At 37.9% G+C, this 21405-nt stretch overlaps 1 protein-coding gene across 3 annotated transcripts in view; it reads right to left on the reverse strand.

Moving 5' to 3' along the window:
- Window positions 1-3002: 3002 nt before the first annotated feature.
- The window catches only part of ZFPM2 (zinc finger protein, FOG family member 2), a 458837-nt gene continuing 440434 nt past the window's right edge, over window positions 3003-21405 (reverse strand). For all 3 annotated transcript variants that reach the window (XM_069466104.1, XM_069466103.1, XM_069466105.1), the window contains 3 exons: window positions 12567-12773; window positions 8636-8860; window positions 3003-6528 (listed from right to left, as the gene is read on the reverse strand). In XM_069466104.1, the coding sequence (XP_069322205.1) occupies window positions 4037-6528; window positions 8636-8860; window positions 12567-12773 (2924 nt within the window). In that variant the 3' untranslated portion in view covers window positions 3003-4036. The remainder of the gene's footprint in view (window positions 6529-8635; window positions 8861-12566; window positions 12774-21405) is intronic.

Genomic DNA, 21405 nt, shown 5'->3' on the forward strand with positions numbered 1-21405 from the left:
ATTAAATTCTTCTGCCAGCTTAATTAATTTTGGTGTTGACCAGAGCACACAGCTTCCTGTTCCCTCTATTTAATTCAATGGTTCTCAATTCCGGACAAGGGAAGACAACAAGAATACCCTAGGGTTGCTTTGTTAAAAAATAAACAAACAAACAAAAACCTAGAAACCCAGGTCCAAACCTAGGATATTCTGATTTAGTAAGTTTTAGAATTCTGTAGACGATTTAAATACTACAGACCAATCTGAGGAACCAATATAATCCATTGCTTTTTTTTTTTTTTTACCACTTTTTCCCCAGAAAACTCAACTGATAATATTGTGACTTCAGTGTTTTTAATTGAACATGGGGCACTTTTTATCAGTGAGGGTTGAAATTGGATAGCTACATGCAGAAGAATGAAATGGGATCCATCTCTCTCACCACTCACAAAAATTAATTCAAGATGGATAAAAGACAAATCTAAGGCCTGAAACCATAAGAATTCTACAGGAAAATGTAGGAATAAGTCTTCTAGATATTGGACGAGGCAAAGAATTTATGACTAAGATCCCAATGGCAATCATGGCAACAATAAAAATTAATACATGGAATTTGACTAAATGAAAAAGCTTATGCACAGCTAAGGAAACAATCAACAGAGCAAATAGACAATCTGCTACATTACCTACAGAATGGGAGAAATATTTGCAAGCTAAACATCCAATAAAGGGCTAACATCCAGAATTTACAAAGAACTCAAAGAAATCAGCAAGCAAAAAACAAACAATCTCATTAAAAAGAGGGTAAAAGATATGAACAGAAGCTTCTCAAAAGAAGAAAGACAAATGGCCAATAAACATGAAAAAAATGTTCAACTGCACTAATCATCAGGGAAATGCAAATTATCACCTTAGCCCAGTTAGAACTGCATTTATTAAAAAGGCCAAAACAATAGATGCTGGAATGGATGCAAAGAGACAGGAGCTCTTATACACTGTTGGTGGAACTGCAAATTAGTACAACCCTTGTGGAAAACAGTGTGGAGGTCCTCAAAGAACTAAAAGTAGGCCTACCATTCAATCCAGCAATTCCACCTTTGGTTATCTACCCAAAGGAAAAGAAGACTTTTCATCAAAAAGACATCTGCATTCGAATGTTTATGGCAGCACAATTCACAGTTGCAAAGATGTCAAATCAACCCAAGTGCCATCAATTCATAAGTGGATTAATAAAATGTAGTATATGCATATCATGGAGTATTACTCAGCCATAAAAAGGATGAATTAATGCCTTTTGCAACAATTTGGATGGAACTAGAGACCATTTTCCTAAGTGAAGTATCTCAAGAATAGAAAACCAAACACCACAAATACTTACTATTAAATTGGAACTAACCAACTAACCAAGGAGCACACATGTGCACAGAGGGAAGTAAAACTCAGTAGAAATCAACCAAGGGGGAAAGGGGAAGGAAGGGAGGGGCAAAAACCTACTTAATGGTTAAAGTGAAGACTATTTGTGTGATGGGCAGGCACACCTATAGCTGGAACTCAAGCATTACAAAAGTGATACATGTAATTTATAACATTCGTACCACCTTAATATTTTGAAATAATAATAAAAAAAGTGCACTGCAGGCTCCTGAGCTCAAGCAATCCTCCTGCCTCAGCCTCCTTTTCTTTCCAATCTACATACTCTTCTTTGGAAAAATTTCACTCACTTTTCTTTAATTGATCTAGGTTGATTGGCATATATAACTGGCATTGTAAAATAGTCCTCAGGTCATCCTAATGAGGGAACTCTGTTGACAAACACTAAACTGAACGAGATTATAAACTCCTTTAGGGAAGCAATCAAGTGCTATACTTCTTTGCCTTCATCTCCAAAACAGTGGATACAAACCTAGGTTAATAAATCTATGATGATTGCCTATTTTTTTTTTTCTTTTTAAAGAGGGAAGAGGATAAAAAAGAGATTGGGAAAGGAAGTCCTCTTAAGCAATGCCAGTTCTGCCAGTTCCAACCTGAGAACTGCATAGGTCTTTCTGAACATCTCTGTGGATCCCTAAAGATACACTTTGAGAGATTCCTGCTATCCTCTGTTAAGCATATCAGTTCTGTTCACCCTGTTTAGTCACTGACTGAAATGGAAAGCATCACTTAAGTCAAAGATCTTAAGGCTGAAAAAAGTTATTCTCAACAAGCAACTGGAGAAACGTTCTTGACAACACAGTATTTTTCTGTTTTGTCAGAGTATTTGTACATTATGTTTGAGGCCAACACCTTATGTTCATTATGCTACCAAATCCAATGTGGATGAATAATAGTGCATCACAACTTACCTGAAAATAGTGGGCCTTAGCCACAGGTGGGTAATCACCTTTCCAGCTCAGGAGGTTCCTAATCTTATGCCTGCTGAATTACTCTCAGTGCCTCTGGCTGGCCCAATTGGCCCTCTGCAGTCTGACCCATATTCTCTGCTCTCCACTTTCCCTCAATATATAAACCCCTGGAGTGTACAAAAAGATGTGTAAAATCTAGTGTCTTTTACAAGTTGCAAGCATGAAATTTGTGCATCTTTACTCATCAGAGTCACTTTACCATACTACTTAACCATTGCTCAAAATGCAAACCTCTTTCTCTGGTACACTCCCTCTGAAAATTCGGTGCATTTGATCAACAATTGTGCCAATTCTTGTGCATATAGCTTGTAAGTTATTTATCCATTCATGAAATTGTTCTTTTTCTGTGCTACAGTGATGGTGAGTGATGGAGGACAGACAGATTCTGCTAATTAAATATAGTTATAATGAAGAACTTTGCTAGTTTCATGGCCTGGAGTTTCTAGTTCATTTTAATATAGCAAGTTATATTAATTAGACATATATAAAGGACAATTTATCACTTTACTGGTTTGTCATTGTGGTACTACAGCTATTCAGTGTTGTTTTTAACCTATTCTCATCACAAAGAATAGATTTAGTGTTTCCCTTGTATTTTAAAGAAAAAAAAAGATGCCAAACTTCTCCAACAATTTGGAATTTTATTCCATCCATATACATGCATAGTAACAACATTTGTTGAGAAATTATTTCTATCAGAAGTAGAACATTATCTTTGTGATCACCAGGTGCAGTATTGCTACTCTTATATTTAAATAGATCTTATATATGAATTAAATTCATACTTGCAGCATTGAGTTTAGGGTTTCGATTTAGACTGTGCCTTTCAAAAGATAAAACTGATTAATACTACCTCATTACTTACAATACTGCTTCCAGTAATTTTGTTCATTCTTTATAAAGTATTGCATTTAACAGCAAAATTTTAAAAATTGAGACAGAGCTGCATCAGCGAAAGAAAATACAAGTACTATACAAGAAAAATTTGCCATCTTCATTTAACATACATGTTTAAGATTAAGAAAATGGACAGAAACATACGGCTACATACAAATGCAAAGCCTAGTGACTAAGGGACTGTATCTGCTAAAATATAAAGTGCAACTGGAGCCTGATTATCCAAGAATTGAAATCTTAAGGCGAACTCATAGTTATGTGTATTTAGAACATCTTTGCAAGTTATATTTTAGCATATACATAAATCTGCAACAGCATATAAGAAAAAAATCAAGATACACAAGTGCTTTTGAAGCTATTTCTAAAATGCTTTTCTGTATTGTTTGTGACTATTTTCTTTAAAAGCTACTATACAGTGCAAACCATATGTGCTACACAATAACTATACAATAACATTACAAATGACTTTAATATAAAGTTTTTAAATAAAAAATAACATAACCACAGCTATGAATACTGCTGGTAAAATAAATTAATTATCTTTTTTTTTTGAAAATGGCACCAATAATACACTTTACTAATGGACTGTAATGAAATTTCACCTTAAGTCTTCAACTCAGCCATAATGAATTATCTCCTGATCGCCCAGATGTAATTCAAACAGCTTTTTTTTTTTTTTTTTTTTCTGGACTGGTTAGAACAACATACTAAACACTGGTACCAAAGGTGATGGATGGATGTTTATTTACTGACTTAGTTCATTTGACATGTTCCGCCGCATGTGACGAGCAATAAAACTTCTTGTGAGTTATAAAGTTTGAAAGGTTGTTGAACTGGATGTCACACAGCCGGCAGTATTTCCCACTGGTTGGAGCCTGGGTGGAGCCATTCACCCCTTTCGCTATACTAGACAACTGTTCCTCTGCGGAGGGAATTCCCGGTGAGACGTTCTCATTTGCAGCTAACGGGTTCTCAGAGATCCACGAGGGAGATTTGTGGCCGTCTTCATGCTGAGGATTCTGAGAAATATTCTCTTGCTGTGGGTTGGCGGCGGGTCTCTCCTCTTGTTTCAGTCCACCATTCACGATTACCATGCCTCTATTTTTGGGCAACAACGGCAGAGAATCTTTCTTCAGCACAGCACACCCATTTGAGGAAGCCTGGCCTTTAGGAGATTCATTTTCCGCATTTGTGCTTTGCTCTATGTCAGTGTTGTGGATGACAAGAGAACCGGAAATGTAATCACTTGGCTTTATTCCGTAATATGGAGAAAGCTGGTCGGCTCCTTTTGCTTTCTTTATTGCTCCAGGGTAAAGGCATTGTGGAAGAAACAAATGTTTGTTTTCTTCTTTTGTAGCAATGAGCTGAGCGGCTTCACTAAAGACTTTCAGGCCTTGCAGAGTTGCTAAGTGGGATGAAAATAAGTTTCCATTGGGGGAAGTTTGCTTTAGATTCCCATTTTTCTCACATTTTATTATGCTTCTTTCATAGCTGACATCAGGGCTGTTTCTTTCGCTTTCTGGATTCGGAAACACTTTGCTGTCGAGTTGACCGAGGTCATTACGCTGGTGTGCAGTGACCGGGCAGAAATTCTGCTTGTGGGCCAGATAGTTTTCTACCTTATTGAAACTGATCTTGCACACAGTGCACTCGTGATAGTCCAGCAGCCTTTTGGGAGATGTGGTTGTCCGCTCAGACTGGGATAAACACTTTTTGCTGAGATCTATGGGCACATCCATCTCTAGGCAGGAAACACTGGAATGAGTAGTGTCACATTTGGAAACTGGAACACATTTGTTGATGGTCAGAGAAGTCTCCAAGTGCTTTGAGACGATTCCTGGAAAGATATCACATCTTGGGTGGTAGCACTCTCCTAGCCCTTCTGTGGGTTCTTGAGTGGAGGTACAAGGATTGCTGAGGTTGCCTACGTCAAGAAATCGCTGTTGAACCAGCGGAGGCCTTTGTTCCTGTTCAGGTAGGCACATCTCATACATCTTTCTTCGCTTGCGTGTGCGCATGGTTCTCTGCATGGCAGGCACTTTGTTGGAAGCAGACCTCTTTAGTGGAGGATCGTGGCGTGTAGCACAGTAATACTGTTTGTGGACCATATATGTTTCGTGCCGGCTGAAGGTAATGTTGCAAGCTTCACAGGTAGTCTTATTTGGGTCACTTTCCCCATCCACTAAGGGGACACTGGTATTTTTCACATCAACAGGTTTTCCATTAATTTTATCATCATTGCTATTGGAGGTGGAAAGCTTCTTAGTTTGAGCAGAAAAGTCCTTGTCGTGGCCCTTCCCGTTTGGCCCAATTAAATCTAAAACAGTGGAAGAATTGATGCAAGACGTTTGAAGAAGTGGATTCTCAGGATCAGCAGAATGAGCAGCTGGGTTGAGAAGGTTCATGGAGGTTTGGCCAGTGTTGGGACTCACGGCTTCAGACATCTTTTCTGACACACCAGAGAACTCTGGGGACTTGGCCATCTGCTGCCATCGGCTGCTGCAATAATGTTTTTTGTGCACTAGATAATTATCCAAATTATTGAATGTTATGTTACACTCAAAACATGTAGCCCCCTTGGGCATCAAAGGGCTGTAGATTACGGGAGGGTAGCTACTACTTCCGTGCCTCAGTCGCCGATGTACCAGTTCAGACATCTTGGCTAAGATCTCTGAAGCTTGAGGGACCATTGTGATATCTTGGGGGAAAGCGAACTGAGATAGGAAAGGGCCCACAGGGAAAGAAGGCCCAATATTAGGCTGAACAGGAGATGAGGCGAGTCTGGGGCTAGAGGGCTCAGACTTTATTTTTGTGTAAGAAAAGCTTTGTTTATTTGTTGTAGGCTGTATCTCTGGTCTCTGATTAGTCAGAAAGAGCTGAGTCTTTTTCTCACACTTGTCCAGCTCTGTATCAGAACTCGCATCTTTAGTCTGCATGGCCTTTTGGCTCTGGGGGAGTTCACTTCTGGTCAACAAGTCTGTGGCTGGCTGTAAGCCGTCTTCGGTTCCACCTGGAGAGTGTTCCATGTCACTTTCTCTGGGGAGTTTGCTACTAGGGACATGGAGCTCCTGGTGCTGCAATAACTCCCTCTGAGTCTGGAAGCCAAAATGGCAGTGATTACATCGGAAGGCAGCTTGAGTGAGATGGGAGAACAGGTGTTGGTGAAAGTTGATCACAGAATCAGCAGTGTAGCTACAGACGGTGCATTTTAGACTAGCACCAGGGGGGAGGAATTCTTCCATTTTCACTCCTGGAGAGACATACAAAATAAGAACACTGAGAACCATATGCATTGGTTTTCTAATGATAGGGACCTTTACTAATGACCTAACGTCTGCAACGCAACAGGAATAAATTGAAATCTTTCAGAATCTCATTTGTGTTATTAGCTTTATTTTCTTGTGACATGTTTTGCCATGTGTGATAATAGTAATACCATTTTATAGTTTCCAAAGCACTTTCATGAGTACTCTGGCATCGAAATGGAATAAGTGTCATTGTCTCCATTTTACAGGTCAGGAGACACTCTTAAGGAGACTAAAGGAATTGATTATGGTAATAAAGCTATTAAGTGGTGGAGCCACACCTATACCTCAGAGTTTATAATTTCTAATCCAATAACCTTCTTACTACCATACTATGCTCTATGTCAGGAAGAAGTAAACATTCATGAGGATTGCTATTGAAAGCCAGTGCAAATCAGATAAATCTCAGCATACTACACGTAGACTTTAGTCAAAAGATTCCAAATAGGAACCATGCTGTAAAGTAATTAATAACCTCCTAATTTATCTTTTGTGTCAATCTAGAATTTTATTCATTAGTTTTGCTGAACATGGTTTATCTCTATCCAGGGCTGATATTCAGCTGGTAGACACCAGTATACTAATAAAATCAATTTGGATGAGCATCAATGATGATTGACCACTACTTATTTTTATTAATAGTCAGTTATTAAATATTTTGAATATCACCATTGACTGTGGTAGATAAGCTTTACTAAGGTTAACTCTAGGTCCTATTTGTTGGCATATGGTTAAATCAGGCTTGGCTTACCCCCTCTGTGCTCTAGACTAAAATGAGAACTGTCCTTTCTATTAATAAGCTGAAAACATGGCAGAGGTACCCATTCCTATTATGATAAAAGGGGACTTCCTATCCCTATCTCCTTTTTTCCTTAACTAATCCAATCCTCATTTTCCCATTTAGCTGAAAAGACCCTTGCATCTCTATTCTTTTTGTTTTGTGCATGACTTTACTCACCATCTGAGACAACCAACCTGTTTCTGTGTCCCTGCTTCATCACTTAAATGAAGGCAGCCCGTTTGTAGGGCAAAGGAAGAGGATGAGTAGAAAGGAAGTTGCCTACTTTTATAGGTTCAAAGACAAAAGCTTGCACTGTACTAGGAGCATTGGAGGTTGGAACTAGTATTTTGAAACTCAGCATCTATTTTGGCTTTTAAATTATTTAACCCAGGCAAAAACAGCAAAGGAAGTCACCCAGAGGTGTCCTACAAGTTTGTATTATAGGTGCTGAAGAACTGTGATTCTCAAACCCTGGTTTGCTCCATCCAAGAATGTACCTCACAATACTTAAAGTTAATATAATTCTGTACATTTGGTTAATTTCATTTTTTCATTAGAATGCTATGCGATGAAACTAAAAACAGTTGGCATACAATTCCAAAATAAATGGGAACAGTTGCCACTTTGCTATTAAGAGAGGGCTTACTAATAAAAAGCTTATTTGTTTTTCAGTCTAATTTTTCTTAAGGAATTTTAAAACATGATACTAAAAGTAGTTTTATTTCATAAAATCAACTAAGCTGTTATGATACACACTTTGGAAGTCAAGAACATTTTATGAATCCATATTTAAAAGTAAATATCCCTGAAGTGTGATTTTAATTGCACCTATCAAAGTAACAGCTTTATTTTAATTCAGCAAATACTTATTTTTATGTACCTACTATTTCTTCCCTACCATATGGGAAACACTATGGTCAGTTTCCATAGATCACTTGATATTAAAGCAATAAATATTAATGACAATATACAAAGGGTACTGAGAGTTTTTTTTTTTTTTTTAACTATGCTGTTTCACCTCAGTTGAAAACAAGTAGAACAATTTGGCCTGCAGTTGGAGCACTGTAGTTGTTAGAAAAGAATTCAGACCCAAGCCCTTTGAGTAAAATATGCTAAGTATAAGTGGCATTAAGATCACAATGGTTGGTCCAGCAAATTAGACTTTGATTTTATAGATAGATAGAGATGTATATATGTATTGTGTGTACATATGTATGTAGAGAAAGGATGGAGTCTTCTGGGGCAACAGAAGGAACAAAAGAGGCACCTACCACTGTGTGAATTCAGGTGCATTTCCAGAGCTCGGGCATTTGAAAAGCTCTTGGTGCATTGCGGGAAGGGGCACAGGCTGGAAATCTGATGGACGCTATCTTCATTTTCCTCTGACATTGGAGCAGCTTCTCTTTGCCTCCCACTGCAATAGTACATCAAATGGGCTTGCAGATTTCGCTCACTCCGATACCAGATGCCACAGGACTTGCAAGGGAATATATCCTCTGCAGGCAAAAACACAGAGACACATTAGCTGCTGACCATTTGGAACCAACCATGGGAAAAGCAGCATTTAGTTTAATTTTTCTCAGAGTCTGCTCTCAGGTAGTGAATCAGGCAATCTGACAGTGATGAGTACGGTGTTGGGTGTTGTTCTACAGTGCAGGACTAGGCTTTTAAAGAAATGTTACACTCTGCAATTTAACTTCCCACAGACTCTTTAGAAGTGGTACTGTAGGAGACTCCAACATTAAAAGCACAAGGTACTGATTACAAATTGTATTTATGGTTTAGAAAAAAATACACATTTATAAATAATGATGTAATTAACTTATTTGTTTGATTAAAAGGTAAGAATGTAATGGCTAAACTAATGTTAGGCCTGATACCAACCCCTGACATCATTTGTTTATGTAATAAACTAGTAACATAGTACCTCCCATGTACCAGACTCTATGTTGGGTTGAGTACAAAGCAAAATGAAAGACAAAACAGCTGGCCTTAAGATGCTTACAATCTTCTGGGGTTGATGAACAAGTGGTTACCTAATTTACATTCCAGCCTGATGACATTCTGATGCAGTTGTCTGAGGGGTGCTCTGGGGCATGGAAAAGAGACACTCGCTGGGTTGGGCTGGTGGGAGGAGTAGAGAGAGGAGGAGATCAGAGAAGGATGGAAGGGAAGATGATGATATGTCTGAATTGAGGTATGAAGGATGAAATAAAGCTAGGCAGGTGGAGAAGAGGGGTTGGGTCATCCTGGCCAAAGGAACAGCCCAGGGAAAGCCATAGGAGCCTGAGCGAGGGACAAGGCTGGGAGGCTGCTCTGTCCTGCTGAGGCAAGAGGCATGATGGGGCATGTGGGGAGAGAAGAGGATATAGAAGGCAGGGGTAGACCATGAAAGAACTTGCAGATTCTCTTAAGAAGTTGTCTTAATGATTATGGAGAATCAGTGGATCATTTTAGGCAAGGACTGACACAATTGGATATTCTACAATCATAGCAGTGGAGTCTAGTTTTGAAAGCAGTGAATTTGGAAGGAAGTCTTTTGACTGGTAGGAGGCAATCTCAGTACTCTTAAATGAAACACAAGATTTGAATTGTAGTGAATAATCATATCATATTTATTAAGTCCTGCTACAATATGTAACGTTCATGTGTTCACTCATGGAAAATTTCTTCACGTATGTTTTATTTTTCCCTCCTCCATTTATAGGTGAAAAAAGTCGAGTTCACCTATAAATGGGTGATCTCAACTTGCATCCATTGGATGGGTTGAGTAACTTGCCCATGATCACATAAGTGGTTGAAATGGGCCTGGAATCTAGTCTGAACCACTCTTCCATAATGCCTCGATGGCAAGGGTGGCAGAGAGAAAGAAAAGTTACACTGAGGAAGTAGAATTAACTAGAAGTGATGACCAATACTTTGCAGTCAGACGCTAGAGCAGATGGAAAAAGTTCTGCTTTGTTCCTAGGCTTCTTGTTAGCATTTCTGTATCAGGAATGGTTACATTTATCTATATAGGGAAGAGAGGACGGAGAGGTGATCACTTCTGGCTAGGGCACATGTAGTGTGATCAAGTCTGACTTTGTATTGTGCCAACCCAGCACTTTTGTAAGAGAAGCGGGCACCACCCAGAGGGATGACAGATAACACTGTAAAGTGGGACTAAGCCAGGCAAATATGGTCACATTAGATATGTGGAATCTAATAGTTCTGCAAGAAATACAGATGAACATGGGAAAAGTAGCAACAGAGGTCTAAAACTGCAGAAACAGCTGGATTTGTAATTTGTGAAGCATTATTTGTAGCTGGTGGTAGAACCCATGGTGGTGAAGGAGATAGCTCAGGGAGATGGAATAAAAAGAGATGAGGAGAAAACTAAGGACCAAATTCTAGTGAATATAAGTAAAGATACCAAGGACAATAATGAGTTTAAGATGAAATTTAATTTCAAAATTATATGCTACTACTATTTATTATTTTACTCCTCCCTCCCAAGTTAATCACATTTGCATTATTCACAAGGCTACAAATTTAGCAAAATGTCCATTTAAGTAGGACAAGTTTAACTGATTAATTTCAGAATGAAAATAAAAGCTCTATGCATCTATACTGAATTATTTGAAATTAATAGCTGTCTTGCTACAGAAAGCAAACAGTGTACATTTTCAAATATAATTAGAATTAACATTCATACATTAGAGTTTCACAGCAACATCAGGTACTCCTGGAGTCTCTGGTAATAAAATCCTTTTGCCTCAAGTTCAAGTTAGGCCCATGTTATTTCAAGTTCCTCAGCATCAGAATCAAAGATCCAGCAAAGAAAATAACTACATTTACATTAAGAAAATCCAATAACATTAGCTTAGGTTGGAAGTACTAGATCCATCTATTGGATGTACAGTAATTTCCAAATCACTTGATCATTTCTTTACTCTAAAGGATGATATTACAGCAAGAAAATACTGTTGGATATTTTTTTAATACCAAGACATCATTGTGTCTCTAGATTTCTCTTCTGTGTCATTCATTCAGTGTCTTAGAGATTTTCAATTGTATTTTTGACAAATGCAATTTTTCACTTACCTACTAACTTCAGAATCTATTCTCCTCTTAAGATGTGTCTGCTACGCACATTTTTTTTTTTTTATTTAACAGAACTAGATAAGAGCAGATCCTGTAGAATACAGATCTTGGGGCCCCTAAACCACTGATTTCCTGTCATATAAAGTGTCACTTTCTGATGTAAGGAATAGAAATTAAGTTCCATATTGTTTTTTTTTTTTTTAAAAAAAATCACAAAGGTAAATTTGCCAGGGCATATTTTTAAATTCTCCTATAAAGTATTTCAACCTTCTATGTATTTTTCTTTCTTTGCCTTTTTTCTTTTTGTATTAGCTGATGTCTTGATTTATACAGGTTATACTTCTTTTTCATTAGTCTATCTAATCAAACTTTGATTTTGTATTCTTTTTCTGTTTTTTTCAAGTTTTTAACTCTATAATCCTTAGAGAATGCCAATATTATTCTTCTAAGGAAGCATCAATGAAAGCTGCCAGCCTTCTCATAGCTAAGTAGCTTTAATATCATTCAATTAGTTTACGATGTCAGTTTTGTGTATGTGTGACATTCAAGAATCTGATTTTAAATTTTTTTTTTTTTTTTTGTTGAGACAGAGTCTCACTTTGTTGCCCAGGCTAGAGTGAGTGCCGTGGCGTCAGCTTAGCTCACAGCAACCTCAGACTCCTCGGCTTAAGCGATCCTACTGCCTCAGCCTCCCGAGTAGCTGGGACTACAGGCATGCGCCACTATGCCCGGCTAATTTTTTCTATATAGATTTTTAGTTGTCCATATAATTTCTTTCTATTTTTAGTAGAGACGGGGTCTCGCCCAGGCTGGTCTCGAACTCCTGACCTTGAGCAATCCACCCGCCTCGGCCTCCCAGAGTGCTAGGATTACAGGCGTGAGCCACCGCGCCCGGCCTGATTTTAAATTTTTGAAGTTATGTATTCTTTCTAAACCCCCAAGAGCAGCGACCATACACACACACATACACACACACACTCGTAAAGTTAGAGAGAAGATAAAATGAAACCATACTAGAGAAAAAAATCTATTCCTGGTTGCTTGTCAGTAGACTTTTTTTTTTTCTCCCATAAATTCCCATCACCTTTACCAAGCTGGGCTATAGCACTCAGCACTTACTATTGACAATAGCTGTAGGCAAAATAGAAGCCATGGCAGCTTGCTGAGGAAGGAGCTGAATTGAGTCCAGCAGGCGGGCAGGGTACATCCCTTCTGTGAGAGTCATCTGGCTGGCAGCTTGTAGCCTTGAGTCAAAATCCACCACAAAGGCAATTAGCTCTTCACCCTCAGAGATGGCCTTCGTAGTTGTGCACCAAAGCTGACCCCCTATTAAGAAGAAAAAAGGAAGAGAAAGATAGAATTGACGTAGGATGCTCAAGCCTGTTGTACACCAGGTCCATGCCCACCTTGTGTTTTCACATCAGTTTCTACTGCGGCAGAGTGTTTCATCAAGACAACAGCTGTGATCCTCTTCCCTCCTAGGTGGAAACTTGTATTCCTTGCATTAAATGAGCTCTTTAGTGACCAGCAGAAGACTAAACCAAATACAGTATGGACATAACCTGTAGAGAGTTTTGTCAATGTTTGCCTCCCAGGGCTTGCTGGAATCATTAAGCATGCTATTTCATTGGTACAGTGCCTAAAAACCATTAAAACCATTGGTATATTACTGTTGGTAGGGACCCAATGGAAGATTTTATTTCATGTGAGAAGTTACTCTTTCTGTATCTTATAGAAATAAGAAGTTATTTCCATCCCCCACCACTCCAAAAAACTTCTATTATATCAATATCACACATGAACAAAAGCTCCTAAAATCTAAAACGTTAAAATGAAATTCCAGGTAGTTCATTCTCCTTATGTCTGCTGCCATTTTTTGGGGCGGGGGGAGGTGCTGAATGATCTTTACTTATATGAGATCCCTTACAAATGTAGCTTCTTTATGTCCATTTACCCTGATTGAACTTCCTCAAATGAAGATATGCCAAAGATCCTTTTCAAAAAGGCTTATTTAAATAAAGATTTGTTTAAATAAAAGAACTGTTTCTTCAAACACAAAGATATACTCTGGCTCTGAACTTCAAATGATCACATGTGGTGCATTAAAAAGAAAAATTAACTATGCAAGTACATCTTCTAATGTATTGGAATGTGATAGTGAATGCTCATTTATTTAACATGTTTAGACAGGCAAAGCACTTATATTTTGTTATCTACACTCTCAGGCCTAGATATGTATCCTAAACAGTTATGTAGAAATAATGTAGCATACTTGATATGTTATAAAGCTTTTTTTTTCATTATGTATGTATTAGAAGGCTGTGTTTTGAACTCATTAAGCAAGCGAAAATTGTACCCATTTTGATAAGTAATATTGCTCCGTTTATCTTTCAACATAACTGTCTTTTCAACTGCACTTCATTTTTTCCACCCTCGGAGATCACGGTTTTTAAACAACTTGCAGTAAAAATCTGGTGGAAACGATAACACCAACATATGATAGGGCAGAGCTGCACAAAAGAATCAGGACATTGTTTTAGAGAAACCCTGGGCAATTAATTAAACCAGCTGATTAAGTTTTAAAGGTAGGCAAACCAAACACCATCTGTGAGGGTATATGTTTGTTAAAAAATAAAGCTAAGATTACAGACCTCAAATTAAGTTTCAAAGTAATACACAAATATATTAAAATTCTAGAAAACAACTTTTTCTCCCACTTTGACACTAATGTATCTGAAAGCATGCAAGTTTACCACAGTTAAATAAAATAGATTAATTTGGGTTTGATTTATTTATTTCCCAGTAGTAGAAGCTAAACTGCATCATTGTGCAATGAGATGAGAGTTCAAAGTGTGAGTAGTGGTATTTCTGCCCTTCTGCCCTAGAAGGCTTTTGTGTTTAGTTGCTAAACATTCTCTGTGTGCATACAGATTTAACCTACTTACGGCTGGACACAAGGTAATCATTCGCACCTTATCTTTCCTTTGGAATACACTTTATTATGTTAATCTGTGTAATAAGGAGGTAGGAACCACAATTCAGTTTTGCTTCCTGACATGGTCTTTTGGAGTCAATGGATTTCAGTGATAAACTTTACATTATTGGTAAATCCAGCCATGGGTCCCTTTCACAAAAGTAAGGAAAGGTTGGGACTTAGATATTCTGGAGAAATAAAGATTTTAGAGAAGGTACCCACTCACAGCTAATCTTTATCACCCCAGTGAGCTATGTTGCAGGAAGACCCAGAACACTTATGCTCAAATTTTGAACCGAAAAGGTCCAATAAATATTAAAATAAAATGCAAAAATATTAAGTTCAAAGAAAAGCAAATAAAAAATAATTTGTCTACATGATTAAATGACCTGGCAATTGTAATACGTATTTGTGCTCTCAGATGTGCCCAGTAATGTTTCATATTTTATCCCCTTTATCTCATTTGATGGGTTAGTCTGAGCATATCATTTTAAAAGGCTGAATTAGACTGAAAACGAACTGTTAGACTTGATGAGGAAGTCAGTTATCTTAGGATTTGATCTTCCAAATCATTCATTCATCAGCTATTCATTGACCTCTCTGCTGTGTGCCTCACTGGGCACTTCAGACACAGATATACAATTAGAATCCACACATGTTAGCAAATACATTATATACCCCAATAGGGGTGTCATCTTCTCATATTAAAGAAAATGTGAGAGGAGTAACTGACACTTCTTGGAGGAGTTAGGCCAACTCTCCAAGTTGACTCTGGAAGTGCCTGACTGCACCGTGTGATGGAGAAGGGGGTGGGTTAGGGCAGTGGTGTGCTGGAGTCAGCCTGTTCGATACCAGGAGGGCAAATGTTACATGTGCAGGAATTGGTGTGTTGGTTGATATCACCTTCATAGTATGAAACACGTCATGGTGAGAATTGTAGCATTTGCCCCGAGAATTGCCAAACACTACAAATCAGGGCTTCCCCCCCTCAAAAAGCTTGGAGCAGGGAAAGACAGCTTTGAATGTAAGGTAAAAACAGTTGTTTGTGGCTCATGGTGTGGCGATAGTATGTATTTAGTTGCGTGAATAAATGAACAAATTCTTGACATAGGCTTTTTTTTTTTTTTTCTCTCTCTATCTCTCCAGAATATGGAGAGGAAACTGAGTGGGTAAGAAATGTTACGCAGCAGTCATCTGGAGGCTATGACACTAATTCAGTTGTGGAGAAGTGTACCTAGTGAGAAGGAAAAGAGCCAGGTTCAGGAGACATGGTGGAAAGAGGGCTTGGGTGATTTCAAGAGATGAGTAAGAGAAGGAAGCTGCTGAAAACGACATCAAGGTTCTGGCTTGGAAAACCAGATAGTGGTGATGCCATTAACTAGGCAGTGAAGCCGGTGTATTAACAGTTGATGTTATACATAAAACAGACTATTGGTATTAATTAGGAGCAGTTTCTTTGGGCCTGATAGGCTAGGTGGTTTACGAATTTTATTGTAATCCTGTCAACTATTCTTTGAGGTAGGTAATATTTCTCTCACTTTAGAGTTGAGACAACCGAAGCTTACAGAGGTTAGCTAACTTTCCCAAAGTTGCACATTGGGTCAGTGGCAGAATTATGTCTTAGACTTTTGCCTGTCTAACTCCAAAGTCCAAGTGTGCATGTGTATGTGTTGTGTGTGTGTGTGTGTGTGTGTGTGTGTGCATGCATGGACCTAATGTATTCTGTTTTGAGAATGTAAAATCTGAGGTACCTGAAAGACTTCTGGGTGAATGTATCTAGGAGGAAGGTGGAATTTGGAGAAGACACACAGGCTGAAGGAAAAAAATATTTTGGAAGTCGTCAGCACATTCTAAATGACTGTAGATGCTCTTTGCATTGATGTGGTAACCCATGGAAAGTATAGAGTAAAAAGAGAAAGACCAAAGAGCGAAACATGGGGCATCTCGACATTTAAGATGAGAACAGAGGAGAAGGCACCAACCATTAAAATGTCCAGAGAGCATACATGTGAAAAGGTTACGGGGAATTCAAGAGAATGGCAACTACAGCAAGCAAGGGTTGGCCTTTTGAAACTGGCTGAGGTTTTTGGATGATGAATTTAGAATATACAACTTGAGGGAGTCATTTATAGGGAGAGATAGCTGAAGGATGGTAAGGTAACTTCAATTACTGATTGAAATAAAATTTTCAGAGTGTGATTGCTAGTGGGGGATGTAACCCCATCTGGAAGATGTTTGGGCAATGGAACCAGACTTCCTGGGAGCGGATCTTGGAACTTGTCACCTAAGCATTCTACCTATCAATTTCCTCATCCTTGAAAATGACGATGATGGTAACTAGTACTGAACTCATAGTGTTATTATGAAGATTAAATGAGCTTAGATATGTGAAAGTTTAAGAACAACACCTGACATATAAGAAGTATTACATAATTGTTAGCCATTATTATTTTAGTTTGGTCCAGCTGGGTCTATTATTCTCATTTTTTACTGTTCTGCTAAATCCGAGAGGAAAGAAATCTCACCAGAAAGAAAAGACAAACGTATAAATTCAATAAGCAAATGTATCCATGCTTCATTGGAGGCAGTTAACTCATTTTAGAAGAGAAGACTGAGGCTGTATCTGTTTGTGGATCACATACTGTATCTTTACCAGTTAGAAACAGAAAATAGTTTCTACCAATCTATGTTAATCTGAGTAGGCAGGAGAACCAGTTTCCTACTTTACTGTTTTTAGAGCTAGGGTAAATATGGTCAATTGTAATTCACGATTATGTGGAAGATAGTAGTTTTCATCTCAATTAAAAAGAAATCTGAGCACATAAAAATGTTGTCATATTGATATTTAGCTATTTTGGTATCTTGTACCAGTTGACCTCATGTTTAGTGGAAACAAACCACAGTTTATTACATTTGGCTTATAATGAAAATACCATTACAAAAATCCCCAGAAAATAACAAGTGTTGGTGAGGGTGTGGTGCATTTGGAACCCTTGCATTGGAGGGAATGTAACCCTGTTGGAGGGAATGTAAAATTGTACAGTTTGGTGACTCCTCAAAGAATTAAAACTAGAAGTACCTATGATTCAGCAATTCTTCTTCTGGATATATACTCAAAAGAATTGAAAGCAGGATCTCAAAGAGGTATTTGAACACCCAGGTTCATAGCAACATTTTTCACAATAGCTAAAACATAGAAGCAATCCAAGTGTATAGTGACAGATGAACAAACAAGAAAAGTGTGATATATACATACAATTGATTATTATTATTATTATTGAGACAGAGTCTCACTCTGTTGCTTGGGCTAGAGTGCCGTGGCGTCAGCCTAGCTCACAGAAACCTCAGACTCCTGGGCTCAAGCGATCCTCCTGCCTCAGCCTCCCAAGTAGCTGGGACTACAGGCATGCGCCACCATGCCTGGCTAATTTTTTCTATATATATTTTTAGTTGTCCATATAATTTCTTCCTATTTTTAATAGAGACAGGGTCTCACTCTTGCTCAGGTTGGTCTCGAACTCCTGAGCTCAAACGATCCGCCCGTCTCAGCCTCCCAGAGTGCTAGGATTACAGGTGTGAGTCACCACGCCCAGCCATACAATTATTATTCAGCCTTAAGAAAGGGAATTCTGACACATTCTGCAACATGAATGAACCTTCGGGACATTATGCTGAGTAAAATAAGCCAGTTACAAAAAGACAAATACTATATGATTCCACTGACATTGGGTACTCAACAGCATTCCAAATCACAGAGGCAGAAAGTAAAATGGTAGCTGCCAGGGGCTGGGATTGGGGGGATGAGGAGTTATGGTTTAGCGGATATAGAGTTTTAGTTTTGCAAGATAAAGAGCTCTGGAGATGGATAGTGGTGACGGTTGTACAACAATGCAAATGCCACTGAACAGTACAGTATAAATGGTTAAGACAGTAAAATTTTATATGTATTTTATCACAACTTTAAAAATTGGAACAAATGAGAGTACCATTTTTTTAATTAAAAAACATCCTCTATGAACCTAGAACATTGGCATGATTTTTTTTAAACCATAGCTAAGGAATATAACTTTTATAATGTGGCTTCCCTATGAAATGGTTTAAAAAAACAAAACCAAGGTCTTGCTGAGATGGAGTTTATGTTATGTGGCCACACAAACACTTTTCATTTGAATGAATTTTGGATACTTATGTAGATCTGAAAATTGCTAAATGATTTAGTTCCTGGTTACTTTGTTGAGTTGGGTTTCTGCCCTTGCTTCCAGTGCCAGTGGAGTGTTCCTGTCAACTCTCCATGGAGATGAAATTTAAGGAATCTAAGCAGGTGTTTTCTGTGGTTTTCACATGCAATAGTATGTTTAGTGCTCCAGATTTAAACCAAGTGATTTTTATTATATTAATCCACATTAATAGTATACTGATATGAAAATGAGTAGAATTACGTAAAAGCTTTGGGTGAACACATGGCAATGTAATATAGAGTTGGCCTTCCATATCCTCGAGTTCTGCATCCTTGGATTCGAATTATTTAAAAAAATAAATAAGAACAATACAACAATAAAGAATAATACAAGGAAAAAACGAATACAGTATAGCAACTATTTATATAACATTTACATTGTATTAGACACCTTAAGTAATCCAGAGGTGATTTAAAGTATACGGGAGCATGTGTGTAGGTTATATGCAAATGCCACATCATTTTATATCAGGGACTTGAGCATCCTCAGAGTTTGGTGCCTGAGGGGAAAAGTCCTGGAAGTAATCGCTTGAGGATACTGAGGGACTACTGTATGTTTAATTGATAAAACTTTTACTGTTTTCTTTGCCCTGCCATTCAAGAGTAAATTGTCTTATTTTAAGGAATTACATGCTAATAATGAAGCATAACTAGTATGAAAAATCACTGCAAATTTACTTGTCCACAGTGCAAAGATGAACTAGACAGAGCACTTTCCTGGTAGATATGAAAGTTTAGTTTTAATCCTGACTTGATTACTAGTTATTATGTGATCTTGGAAAATGGATTTACCTGCATTATATCAAACAACAGCCTTAGACTAGATCCTCTAAATTATCATCATCCAGTTGTGAGCAACTTTTTATACTTCTATGACCAATGTGCTCATAATAGTAATAATCACACATTCATCAAGTGATTACTATGTGCTGCACACCTGCACTGTGCTAAGGGCTTTGCATGCATTATCTTAATGATTTCTCCCAAGAGAGCAGTGAGGTGGCTTTTACTTATTTCAATTTTATTGTGGGATCATCAGGCTGGAAGTATAAATAAGTTGTTCAAGGTCACACAGCTAGAGGGGTATTGGAAGGAGAGATGGGATTTGAATCAGGCAATTTGACTCTTTGCTCTGTACGAAAAACCCGGTGTCCCTAGTCACAGCGCCACCTGGTGGTCACTATGTAATTCCTTGCCCCTCACCTTGATTACAGAGTTGGAGTCATTAGCACAGTTCTCTCTCTTAAGCAGAAAGACGGTGGTTCACTTTATGAAGCAGTATCAGGAAGATTACGGTCATGAAATAGAGCTGTTAAATGCATAGCCACAATCTGGAGAATAGTATTTATATGTGTAATGTGGATGTGACTCCAGGTTATCTTCTAACATGACTAATACCTCATTAAAATAGCTAACACTTAGAAAGCACTTACTATGTGCTAGGCACTGTTCTAAACACTTCACATACATTAAACTCATTTATTAATACTAAATACCAGCAGCACTTTCCAAATTCCCTATTTAAATTGTAAGTTGAGCTGGACATTAAAAGGGGCATCAAGATTCTAACCACGGGACTGGTAATCTTGACCGCACAATGGAGTCATGTGGAGAGATTTAATCAACACTGATTTCCTGGCTCTATGCCTGAACAATCGAATCAAAGTCTCTGGGAGTAAAGTTTGGGCTTCTGTATTTTTTAGAAGCTCCTCAGAGGGCTTAATTTACTTCTAGAGTTCAGAATAATTGCCATAGGGGTAAACTATGTAAAGTTTGTATAGTGTAGGAAGTGTGAAGCTCTATGAACAAAAAGGTCTCTGATGATCAGATATTTCATAGAAGTGTTCAGACAATTCAGTAGAGAGGATGACCATTCTGAAACTCATAAAATGACACCTGAAAATAGCTTTGAATGTTCCCTTTTCCTCTAAGGATTGAAGAATGTGGAAATGATGAGTGAAATGGTGAGGAAAGGTGGATAAACAAGGATGTAATGACCTAGCATCATCTTTCAACTGAATAAGCCAGTTAGGAACTCAGTAAATTTGTCAGTTATATTTTACAACTTTTAATTCTTTATTATTTTGAAAGTATGCAAGTTATTAGTGGGAATGATCAATAATATTGCATCCACCCAAAACTGTGGAAAGATCATATTGTGCAAACCAGAGCAAAAAAAAAAAATAAAATAAAATAAAATCACATTCCAACTGCATGGGCATGAAATCTTTATCAAATGACATCAGGCACTGAAGCAGCTATCTGATACCTTCCTTGCTTCCACCAAATGGAAAGGTTATTTTAGGAGTCTCTCTTTGTCTGTCTCTTATGCTGCAAACATAGTCCCTCTCCTCAGTCTTCATATTCACATCCTACTCCCTTCACCAATAAAGGACAGATATGTTCAAGGTTCCATAAAAAAGTAATAACGACTAAGGCCTTGACGTTCTTGAGAAACCGTGTACTTGCTGTTCTAAGTAATGTTTATGATCAAGATTCTTTTACAAACAGATATGGTTTCTAACAGGAAGCTTATAAATTTTTCTCATAATTGCTGTCAAAACTGCAGTGAAGTGTACTACAAGTTTCGATAATAAAGAATAAAGTCACAGTTCAAACTCGATCATATTTTGGAAATTCACGCTCCTCTTACTAGAAGCAGTGGCCTTAAATATCTCCCCATCCTGCCAAATTTTTCACTTGCACTTATTATTTATGAAATCAGTGTCTGCACAATGTCATGCAGA

This window comes from Eulemur rufifrons, chromosome 3 (assembly GCF_041146395.1).
Source record: "Eulemur rufifrons isolate Redbay chromosome 3, OSU_ERuf_1, whole genome shotgun sequence".
Taxonomy (NCBI): domain Eukaryota; kingdom Metazoa; phylum Chordata; class Mammalia; order Primates; family Lemuridae; genus Eulemur; species Eulemur rufifrons.